General features: G+C 37.9%; 1 protein-coding gene across 1 annotated transcript in view; it reads right to left on the bottom strand.

The window, feature by feature from the left end:
• The window catches only part of ADSS1 (adenylosuccinate synthase 1), a 29,606-nt gene that overhangs the window by 12,287 nt on the left and 4,856 nt on the right, over nucleotides 1–12,463 (bottom strand). The window contains exons 2-8 of the mRNA XM_045016598.1: nucleotides 7,699–7,801; nucleotides 5,215–5,277; nucleotides 4,366–4,416; nucleotides 3,907–3,973; nucleotides 3,502–3,609; nucleotides 3,046–3,127; nucleotides 1,890–2,016 (exon numbers count right to left, since the gene is read on the bottom strand). Coding sequence (XP_044872533.1) covers nucleotides 1,890–2,016; nucleotides 3,046–3,127; nucleotides 3,502–3,609; nucleotides 3,907–3,973; nucleotides 4,366–4,416; nucleotides 5,215–5,277; nucleotides 7,699–7,801 — 601 coding nt within the window. The remainder of the gene's footprint in view (nucleotides 1–1,889; nucleotides 2,017–3,045; nucleotides 3,128–3,501; nucleotides 3,610–3,906; nucleotides 3,974–4,365; nucleotides 4,417–5,214; nucleotides 5,278–7,698; nucleotides 7,802–12,463) is intronic.

A 12,463-nucleotide genomic window follows, 5' to 3' on the forward strand; every position in this document is an offset into this window, starting at 1 on the left:
ATATTGCTACATTAAAAACAGACTTAGGATTCTGTCACCCAATGGACTGCCAAATATACAGAATTATAACAGTATCTGACCTATGAAGAAAGGTTAAAAAAACTGGGCATGTTTATCCTTGAGAAAAGACAACTAAAGAGGGGACCTGATAACAGTCTTTAAATACATTAAGGGCTGTTATAAAGAGGACAGTGATCAGTTGTTCTCCATGTCCACTGAAGGTAGGAGAAGAAGCAATAGGCTTAATCTGTAGCGAGAGAGATTTAGGTTAGATATTAGGAAAAACTTTCTAACTCTAAGGGTATTTAGGCTTTGAAATAGTCTTCCATGGGAGGTTATGGAATCACAATCAGTGGAGGTTTTTAAGAAGATGTTGGACAAACCTAAGATGGAGAATATCTTATTTCCCTTATATAAATCCATGGTACGCCCACATCTTGAATACTGCATACAGATGTGGTCTCCTCATCTCAAAAAAAGATATACTGGCATTAGAAAAAGTTCAGAGAAGGGCAACTAAAATGATTAGGGATTTGGAATGGGTCCCATATGAGGAGAGATTAAAGAGGGTAGGACTTTTCAGCTTGGAAAAGAGGAGACTAGGGGGATATGACAGAGGTATATAAAATCATGAGTGGTGTGGAGACAGTGAATAAGAAAAAGCTATTTACTTGTTCCCATAATATAAGAACAAGGGGCCACCAATTGAAATTAATGGGCAGCAGGTTTAAAACAAATAAACGGAAGTTCTTCTTCACACAACGCACAGTCAACTTGTGGAACTCCTTACCTGAGAAGGTTGTGAAGGCTAGGACAGTAACAGGGTTTAAAAGAGAACTAGATAAATTCATAGAGGTTAAGTCCATTAATGGCTATTAGCCAGGATGGGTAAGAAATGGTGTCCCTAGCCTCTGTTTGTCAGAGGGTAGGTCCATACTTACCTGCCGGGTCGACGCAGAGAGTTCGACTTCTCGGAGTTCGAACTATCGCGTCTAATCTAGATGCGATAGTTCGAACTCCGAACGTGCTCCCGTCGACTCCGGAACTCCACCACCGCCACGGGGGAGCCGCAGAGTTCGATCCCGCGGCGTCTGGACAGGTAGGAAATTCGAACTAAGGTAGTTCAACTTCAGCTACGCTATTCGCGTAGCTGAAGTCGCGTACCTTAGTTCGACCCCCCCCCCTCGTAGTGTAGACCAGGCCAGAGAGTGGAGATGGAGTGGAGATGGAGTGGAGATCCTCCAAAGAACTTGCAACCCCTCCCAGTTTGGTATCATCCACAAACTTTATAAGTGTACTCTCTAAATTATTGATGAAGATATTGAACATAACCGGACCCAAGACCGATCCCTGCAGGACCCCACCTAATATGCTCTTGCAGCTTGACTGTGAAGCACAGATAACTACTATCTGGGAAGGGTTTTCCAACCAGTTATGCACCCACCTTATAGTAGCTCCACCTAGGCTGTATTTCTCTAATTTATTTATGAGACAGTCATGTTACCTAGGGTTACCTAGTGTTAAAAAGCAGCAAAGAGTCCTGTGGCACCTTATAGACTAACAGATGTATTGGAGCATAAGCTTTCGTGGGTGAATACCCACTTTGTGACGCATGTAATGGCAGGTACATTCCTCCTTCCTTAGAGGTTTTTATGGTCAGGCTTGACAAAGCCTTGGCTGGGATGATTTAATTGGGCATTGGTCCTGCTTTGAGCAGGGGGTTGGACTAGATGACCTCCTGAGGTCCCCTTTCAACCCTCTTCCAATAATCCCCAAATGATATAACAGAATTTTTTTTTCTGATTTCCTACTGTTAGCAAAGCTGATGCAAAGACAAATGAAAACTAGCCATCTCTCAGGAGTTAAACCTACTTTACAGGGTAACTTACCAAAGTCAATGTCAAGTAGTGCTGCATTGGCACCTTCAATAAGAATTTTCTTTGGGGAGCCATGAAGAGCTTCATACATAAAATAAACACCATCTCGGACCATTGGTCTTATTTTTTCAGCATACCCCTGAAAGTTTCAACATAAATGTACATTTCACCAAACAGTGCTGCCAGAATGAACAATATGGTCAGCTATAAAAACTCACAAATAATTCTAACATGCCAATCTCAAAACTACATTTTACCTGGAAAACAAAACAATTAGTTATCATGCCATAAAAAAAATCTGCACCTAGTCACTCACACAAAAAAAGACTATTAGAATGTTGTATACCATTTCTATATTGCACACCTCAGCAGCAATGAGGGACAAGGGGAAGGCAGGGATAGCTCAGTGGTTTGAGCATTGGCCTGCTAAACCCAGGGTTGTGAGTTCAATCCTTAAGGGGGCCACTTAGGGATCTGGGGCAAAAATTGGTCCTGCTAGTGAAGGCAGGGGGCTGGACTCAATGACCTTTCAAGGTCCCTTCCAGTTCTAGGAGATTGGTATATCTCCAATTATTACCTATTACAGCTACATCATATTGTAAATAGAACATAATCTAGCCATACTAATATATGGATGAGACAGAGATGCTCTGTTCAACACTAATTGCTAAAATAGTTCTGCAATAGGCCTGGAAGTCTGCCCCATCATGGGCAGAAGGATGAGAAAAGTTACTGCAAGTCTGTATTGCCCAGATCTCTTTAATAAAACACAATCATTTTATTGTGATACACGTTACATTAGAATAACAACTATGGTTTGAACATCTCTTTTTATTAGGACTTATTTTTAATATTCGTTATCTGAGAGCATTCTATTATAAAATATATTTTTACTGTGATTCATCAGTTGTATGATGATGTATGTATGTATGTATTTCCTTGATATATTTTAATTTCTTATATCATTTTTGTAGTTTTACAATTGTTGTTAATTTTTATAAGAAATAGTTCAGAGAGATTTTCAGCTGGATTTATATTTTAACATCTTTCTACCTCAGTTCTTTTTACATCTTTATATATGCAGGAGGTCAGACCAGATGATCACAGTGTTCCTTTGTGGCCTTAAAATCTATGACTATATGAATCTTCCCCAATATTAAATCTTTACCTTTAGTTTTTTCAGTTGCCCTTCTGTGTCTATTTCCAAAGTGGGAAACATTGACTTGTATTGGTGTGCCAGATTCTTGAACCTGCAAAACATAAAAAACTTGTATATGAAGAACTTGCACTGGTTTCCATTTTAAAAAATCTTTGGCAACAATTCAGTTTGCATCATAAAATAAGTATAGTAAAGGTTCTCCAGTGAAAACACATATGACTCACATATGAGTATAAACAACATCTATCCATGCCCTGAACATTTAAAGTGACTGGAAGCTGTGCACAACATAAGAAATATTTACTAAAGTTTCCCCCCTACCTACTTCCTTAATTTTTTTTTATTTAAAGGATTTGCACAAGAACTCATACACACTAGTTTAAAAATGTCCCCTTATAAAGCCAACTTGTCATCCAAAATGTACCGTTCCTTGATGGACTATTTTAGAAGTATTAATAATTATACCTTGAAGAAAATTCATCAAAGTCTGAAAGGAGGTCACAAATACGAAGGCCTGTTCGTGCAGCTTTGGAAGAATATGTTGGTCCAATTCCTTTCTTTGTAGTACCAATACTAATTAAATAAAGAAAAGAGTATGTCTAGTGTGTATATAAAAATATGTTTTATGCTAGTGAATTTTATCAAAACTTTTCATTATACTACATATTAGGGAACTGTTCCAAAATGGAGATGAATATTTTATGAATAAAGCTCTAACTTTTTATTATTGTACAGTACACACGCATAATTATTGCTACTATGCACTGTGTGCAGAACAGGCCTCAATCCTTGGGTCTGGCTCAGCTCAGCTAAGAACTCCCAGGATCGGAGGGGTGTGTGTGTGTAATAAAGGTGTTGGTATATAATTACTTTTTTCCCTCTTGTGCTTGACGCTGTACTTCTTGAAGTCCATCAACTGCCTGGTGAAAGTCGAACACTGCACAGCAAAGGAAAACCACAGGAACAAGATGAGGCACCCAAGGAGAAAAACATTTAAAAAACAAAACAAAATGCACAGGTATTTACAATTTAAATGCTAAGTGCAAAAGCCTTTGTGATTGTTGAATGCGCACTGTTCTCACATGAAATATTACAGAATATTATGAAAACAATAGTACAGAACTACACATTAGAAACTATAAATTCTATTAATATCTTACTGGTGAAGTTTATTCATTCCATATAGCATGGGAAGAAACAATATTAGATACAAATACATGATTCCTTTTCAAGGTAAAATAGCAATTTTGAATGCATATGTTGGGCCTAGCATTTGCGTTTCCTATCAGTCCTTTCTATACTTTAATCTTCACTTTGATGAATACTTACCAATGTGTGCTCTATCTGATATGATGAGTCTTTTCTCCCAATCCTTTAAACCTGTCAACAGATATAGATTAAAGATTTAAGATTTATATTCTGCTGATGTTGTCAGATTTGGGCATTTTCTTTTAGTTTTCCTGTATCTTTCTTCTAATTATTAAATGTATTGCAAATCCAGATGTATAGTTTACTTTAAATGGAGTAGAAGTCACCTTGGTTAAAACATAGCTGGCTATGTTACCATTTTCTATTAATCAACTGTTTTCATGTCAACTGTTTTCAACAGGACAATACTTTCTGATTTTGATATGGACAAAGGTATCAGGTATTCTTCACAATCCCATTATACTGTAGCACACATTCAATTTTTGTTATAAATTAACTCAAAAGCTATTAACTGTGTTGTTAATGATGATACTTTAATTTTTTTTCCAAAGTGCTGCCTGTTTATGAAAAAAAGCTTTAACCAATTTTTTTAATTGTATCCACAATTTGTTCCCACCAAAGCACAGAATTTGCAAGTACAAACATTTCTGCACAGAAGCTGGGACACAGAAATCCTGGCCCTATTGAAGTCAATGGGATTTTTGCCACTGACTTCAGTGGAACCAGGATTTCATTTTATCTTTTGTTGCAATAAATAACTGCACCCATAAAATACAGAGACTGTTCTTTAAAACTTGTCCCTAAGACACTTACATACTGTATTTTGTCAGGACTGCTCTCTAAATGATTTTAAATCTGGAAAATTGCTATAAAGAATATTTATGGCAACTGGTCAAAATCTGAGTCTGAAATATACTTTGTTTTAGCTACCATTATAAAAATATGTTTACAAAGTTAGTTGACACAAACCTTTCTTTTCATTTTTTTCAGCTTCTTCAAACAAGCCTGGTAAATGTATTACCACCCCATTACCTTTGGGAAAACACAAAAGATTTATTTTAAAAAGCAGGAGATAAAATATACATCCTTCAAAATGATTCATGTAAACACCATATTTTGTACTGAAAAAATCTTAGTAAAACTTCTCTAGGACTGAAGACTACCCTGTGCTCATCATTAACTGGTTTTAAGAACCATTGGAGCTAAATTCACATTTGGTATAAACAGGTGCTAAGTCCACTAAAGTCAATAGAATTGTACCTGCTTACATCAGATCCAAATTTGAGGTCTGATTCAAAACCAACTGAAGGCAATGGAGTCTTTCCATTGATTGAAATGGCTTTTGGACCTCAATTCCTCCTTGGTTTAAGCTCAAAGAAGTCAGTGGACTTACACCAGGGACATATATGGCTGATATTATTTAAGTCTTCATCTATCAAATGCATTTGGGAATGGTCAACAGGGGATGGATCACTTGATGATTACCTGTTCTGTTCATTCCCTCTGGGGCAACTGGCATTGGCAACTGTCAGAAGACAGGATACTGGGCTAGGTGGACCTTTGGTCTGACCCAATATGGCCGTTCTTATGGTCTTATATCTTTACACTGGGCTCAAAATAGCTACTGTGATACATGAGCAATGTCTTTTTCCTATAAAGCTGGAAATTAAGTTCCATAAACAATACAGTGTGTACTGGAGATGAGGAAGGATTAGAGACATCGTGGGCTGGAAACAGCTGCTACTTGCTTCTTCCTGGAAGCACCAGAAATACATGCAATACCTGCTTCTCTGCATAAATCTAGATAGGTCATTAGTTATTTTCCATGCTAACTGGAATCAGAACCAACCGTATTTGTCACCAGAAAAACAAGTTTTACTTGATATATTTTGATATTAAAACTAGAGATGGGCTGGAACCAGAACCACCGACCTGAGCACCTCCAAAATTTGGAGAAGGAAAAGATTTAAAATCTGGGATTGGATCTAAGAGCTGTGCTGCTGTAGCATTTCAAATGTAGACACTACCTATGTCGGCAGGAGGGATTCTCCCATCAGCCTAGGTAATCCACTTCCATGAGAGGCGGTAGCTAGGTCGATGGCAGAATTCTTCTGTTGACTTAATGCTGTCTACACTGGGGGATAGGTTGGCTTAACTACATCATTCAGGGTTGTGGATTTTTCACACCTCTGAGCGATCTAGCTATGCTAATGTAAATTCCCAATGTAGACCAGCCCTACCTAATCTGACTCAGGCCAACATTTAGAGTAATTATAACCGTATGTTAGTGTAGTTTTTATGAGTTTGGTGTAAGGTTAAAGGAAAATTGCAGCTATTTTGATTAGTACAACATTGTAAAATATCAGAGTAAGGTGTATTTCATATAAGGAGTATACTGTGACATCTACTCTTTCTAAAAGCTTTAATTACATTTGTCATTTCTTACATATTCCCTGTAACATCTATGTTGCTGACAAGTGGTATAATTAGGGACAATAAGCAAGATACAAACTATCCAAACATTAGTTTATTTGCTAAGGCCAAATATTCAAATTCAGATGCATAAATTGTGCCAAGAAAACCCAGGTTGTTCATGTAAAACAACCAATTTGCAAACAAGTGCATAGTTACCACTTGGGTAGGTTCAAGCACTAACTTCTTTTAAAATCTGACCATTGGCCTCTATTTTTTTAAATGGCCCATTAGTTTAGTTCAGCTATAGTAAATATCCTGTTGAAAAATTATTCATGAAGTGCAGTTCATGCTAGAGATGGTCAGTATGTAAGAAATGGGGCTAGATACATTCTTAGAAATCCAGCTTCTGGTTTGCATTCCAGCTACCATGTTCAACAAGCCCAATGAATGCAAACAGTGTTGCAATTACATTTGTATCATGATGTTGTGACACAAAAATCATAACATTGCAATGTGACATCAGCCCAGAAGAGCACACATTTCAAGATGTATGGATGACAAGAGACTGCCTGGAAGATATTCTGCCAAGTAAAGCACTGAATCTTGGGACCTATTTCTGAAATTTGGGAAAGGAGGAAAGGCTAGAGAAAAGTGAAAGGATCAGTTAGTGTATGTACAGATGTTTGCATCTGCAACGCGCAGGCACATGTATATGCATATGCAATTTTGTACATGCACATGTGGAAGACGAGAGTTGAACTCTCAAATAGCAAAAAAAAAAGGCAAGGAGACAGAAAGGAAGATTTATATTTTCACAGTTTCTCTAATAATGGATATTAAAATGACATGAATAAGAAATAATGGTGTGAAATGTGGCAAATAATCTTACAACTGTAGTAATAAAAACAAAAAAGCTGAAACCAAAAGAATCCTTACTCACAACCTTTCATGTTTTTGTTTGTTAGTTTTATAAAACCCTGATTATGATTGCCTTCCATGCAACATTAACTTTTGAACAGGACAAGATGTTTATCTTACCAATGAAGGAAATTGCCTTTGGATTAATTATGCCACTAGGAAAGAGGTGAAAATCATATTCTTTCCCATCAACGACGACAGTGTGGCCTGCATTATTCCCACCCTGAAAAAGAAAGACACAAACTGATGATTAAGGACATTATAATGTCTCTCTACTGTTGTAGCTAAATATTTGGTAGTTTGATCGTTATTATTTCTGCATCCATGTCTTATTTTAGTTTTTCAATTATGCCCAGCTTTCCCAAGCACTATAATCTGGTTACATCTCATACGGATTTTATTAGTTTTGAAATATGAAAATGGGAAACTGCTTGTTTTTGACAGTTTTTGGTCAAACTCTGTTTTTATTATTTTGTTTGTTATTTGGAATTATTCTACAAATGGTTCATATGAACATATTTTAGCCTGCAGATTGCTCACCAGCTCTTTCCAGTGAAACTATTTGCTATTCGATATTTCCACTATGAGATTTGTCTCTCGAAACATATTTGATTGGGTGATAGACTCTAACAGAAAGTCACAGTATGGTTAAACTCCTCAAATCTAAGTCAGGCAGCTAGGACAGGATATGAGTAACTCCCAGTTAAGTCACTCAGGCCTTGCAGTTGGAGGATGGGGGGGAAATTTAAAAAGTGTCTAAGTTGCTAAAGAACCTAAGTCTCATTTTCTAAACTCATTTTCCAAACTTGTCTTAAACTTGCACTTAAAAGCCTAAGTCTAACTGAAAGTGACCCTTGAAAGCTAAGGTCCAGATTTTTAATGGTGTTTAGGCACCAAAACACACCGACAGGTGACTACTGGGATTTTCACAAGTATCTAGGCATCCAACTCCCAAGTAGTTTGCTCAAGAACACCACAGGACATTTTTTCCCCTTCAAGGGCTGACCATGGGTGCCTGGAGCCCTCACAGCTATATTAATTGTGTTATAGGATGTGTATTCAGTATTACAGTCTCAGAACATTCAAAACCCATGAATAAGGGCCCCAAAATCATGGGATTGATTTAAAAATCATGAGATTTAATAAATATTAAATAAATAAAGGTTAGATTCTCTTTTAATTGCCTTCTGGGTTTTGAGCCTTTAGGATGCACTCAGGTCACATTTGCAAGCTTTTCTTCACAACCATGAGGGCCAAAAACTTGTTTCTTTTAATGAAATCAGAGATTTTCAGGTAATTCTATAGCTCTAGAAAATGGGGCTGTAATAAAAAACATCAAATATCACAAGACTTATGACAAAAGGGCAAGAGTTGACAACACTGTGTATTCATTTCTACCTGGCTTATATTATATGAAAGAAAAATGAGGTATTTTAGTTTATTTTAATGCACTTTTATGTATATTAGTATGTACATAATGTTACTGTTATGTTACTTATTTTCACTTGTATGTTATGTGGAATTTCAGTAAATTCCAGCCCAAAGGCTGCCGTCTTCAATACATAATTTTATTTAAAACTTTTCCAGTTTTAAAGATTTTGGCAAGTAGGCCTATCTGTGATTATGTATTCCTGTATCAAACTTCAACCACCTCTGCAATTTACAGCACAACAACATGCCTCACATTAGCTCTTCTCATCCTCCCAATACAGTTTTAACATATTGACAGAGAAAGAAAGAAGGAAGGAAAAAGGAGAACATGGAGGCGGGGGGATGGGAAAGCATGATGGAGGAGGAAAAAGAGAATGGCGGTGCATAGAGAGCCTTTGGCATGGGGGGAAAGGAGGTACACACAGAGCTCCTGGTTTGGGGGAAAAAGAGGGGACTGGGGAAGTGGAGGAGGCATACAGAGCCCCTAGCATGGGGAAATGTGAGTGCACGGAGCCCCTGGCATGCAGGAATAATGGGGGACCCTGGCTGGCATGGAGGGAAAAAGGAGATGGGAGGGGAAAAGGGGATGCACACTGAGTATGGGGGGCACACAGAGCCCCTTGCTTTATGAGGAGAGAATAATGGGGGAGGGAGAGATGGGGGGCACACATAGAGCCCCTGGCATGTGAGTGGATTGCAGGGAGTCCCTTAACAGAAGGGGATGCGAGGGTCACACACAGGGAGCTTGTAGGGTGGAATGGTGGGATACTAGGAGCCCCTGGTGCATGCAATGAGCTTGGCCTATAGAAGCTATGAGGTGTGCAACTCCCTACTTTTATATATTTTTTTAAATGCTAAGATGTTGAAATCAGAACAAATGTTTCAATCTTCTAAAGCCTAATGAGCTCATCGTTAGTATGATAAATAAATACGAATACACACAGCTTGAGACCTGAGCAAAGCTTCTGACCTGTGAAAGAATATACACAAAATATTTCTAAAGTTAATATCCTTAACTGCAGCTCTGTATTTCATACTTCGTATTTGTAAAGTTAAATAATTCTTGGTTGTAAATAGAACCCTTCTTCCCCTAGAACAAAACGCCAAAACTGGGCTGCAGAAGATGGGAAGAAAACAACATATTCAAAGTTTGTTACAGCCCATTCACTCAAAATCCTAAACAGGATAATTAGACAACCTCATGAAAATGAGCAGAACCGAGGAATTAAAACCAGAACAGCATAAGATGTCTCCTCATCTTTAGCCCTTCTCTTCTGCAGAAGTGTAGTGATGTTCCTATGGGGAGTAACATGACCTAAGGACATGAACATTGGTTTTCTGATATCTGTAAATAAGTTAGTAACAGCTAGCCAGTCACACAACAAATGAAATAAAACTTGATCTTAATTTTCAGCTGTTTTCGTCTAATGATTATATCAGATAATACATTTAGTAGATTTTATAGATGATATTGGAAATTAGGCTTGTTTTCTTAGGAAGCTTTGGTAACTTTAAACCTGACGTTCTCGTTCTGTATTTATAATCCAGGTGGTCCTGACATGATCTCATTGGTACCCAAAGGAGAGGCCTAAATTTAAAACAGCTGTGTCACTATGTTGTTCTAAATCTATAATGATCTGATGTACCGTATATATATTTATTGCTACTATGAAAATATGACTTGGGGTGAGTATCACCAAAAGCACCAGAACTGCTAAAAGAACTAATTTTAAGTTTTGATACTGTGCCATTACTTACACAAAGTTTAAATTCCTTTTATTGGATAGCTATAGAAACAAGTGCTAAGAGAAGATGGCACCCTCTCCTTCATGGGTTTTAGTACTAATGTAAGCCTAGTGGGATACATCAGCTAGGTGGCAGTGCACTTCCTCTCTTCTCTTCGCTTGCACAGCCTGTTATCGATCGGTATGAAAAGGCTGACAAGGCATCTATGTGGACTGGGATTTCCACACGAGCTAGTTCACCCTGGATCTCTTCACATAATCTCTCCTGGAATTGATAGAGCTGGGCTGATTCATTCCATTCTGTATCAGAGCCGAATTGCCAAACATGGGTGGTGGAGGAGCCAGTCAGTCCCTGTTCTGGCCATAGTTTTCACAGGGCTCCTTCCACCAAACAAGCATGGTGGGGGTCATCAAAAATAAAGGAAAAGGTGTCCCAGTATGACAATGTTGGGCTCTGTCGTTCCACTAGGGTGAAGCCCACTGCAGTACCTCTCCCATCAGGAGACTTTGGCCTGGTCAGTGGAGAAGAACTGGGGGCAGAGCAGGAACAGCAGGCAGTAGAAACAAAAGTGAAACTGTTTGAACAGCATATTCCAGAAGTCTTGAGGTCTTTCTGAGTGTAGCCTTCATTGATTTGAGATCTACCATAGCATTCTCTCACTAGAAGGGAAAACTTATAATGGCAGCAAGCCGTAAAAGAAACCCAGTTTGGAAATATTTTAATGAAGTTCCTCTATCTGTGGGTAAAACAAGCATGCATGTAAAATGCAAACAGTGCAACAAAGAAATGCAAGGTCTGGTTGCCCGAATGAAACAACATCATGAGAAGTGTTCCTTCTCAGGAGGAAGCTGCGTTGAAGATGATGAAAGGAACATGTCTGAACATGAAAGATCTTCAGGTTGGTAAACTTTTTTATTTCATACTTCTTTGTTAAGGGGTGCCTGTCTTCCTTCTGGACTATTCTTGAATTCTCATGTTTGAGCAAAAAATATAGTTGTTACTCTATGGTACTATCATTTTAGATGCAGTTGTGGAAAAAAAAAGAGCTGAAATAGGCAGCTCTTCCTTTTACAATTGCACCTTTAAAGTAGTACGGAGTATCAGTGAATGCAATGAGTAATATTAAATTAGCATTATGGTAATAATAATTAAAAAACTGCATTGACTTATTTTGTTTAGGGGAATCCATCCTCAACATACAGGATTCTGAAGACTATCCACCTTCAAGATCACCATCATTTTCTATAGTTTCAGAGTTATCTGCCAATGATAGTGTTTCAGTCACATCATGTATGTCACATAGCCACAGTATATCACCTGTAGCAAAAAGAAAAAAAAATCTCCATCATCATCCAGAAACAACCATAGATAAGTTTGTGATAAGAACCAGCAGATTACAAAAAGAGGTAATTGATGAAAAAATTGCCCCATTTGTTTATGCAACAAACTCTCCTTTCCGTATAACTGAGAACCCACACTTCATTAGCATGGTTCAGTCATTAAGACCAGGATACAGTCCACCCAACAGAGAAGATGTCGTAGGCAAATTGCTGGATAAAGTGTATGAAAGAGAAATCGAGCAGTGTGCAAAAGGTCTAGAGGGTAAAATTGTTAACCTGAGTCTTGATGGGTGGAGCAATGTCCACAATGATCCTGTTGTATGTGAATGTCTTCCTTACAGAAACAATTGATACATCAGGAAATGCAC

Source organism: Mauremys mutica, chromosome 4 (genome assembly GCF_020497125.1).
Source record: "Mauremys mutica isolate MM-2020 ecotype Southern chromosome 4, ASM2049712v1, whole genome shotgun sequence".
NCBI classification, from domain to species: Eukaryota; Metazoa; Chordata; order Testudines; family Geoemydidae; genus Mauremys; species Mauremys mutica.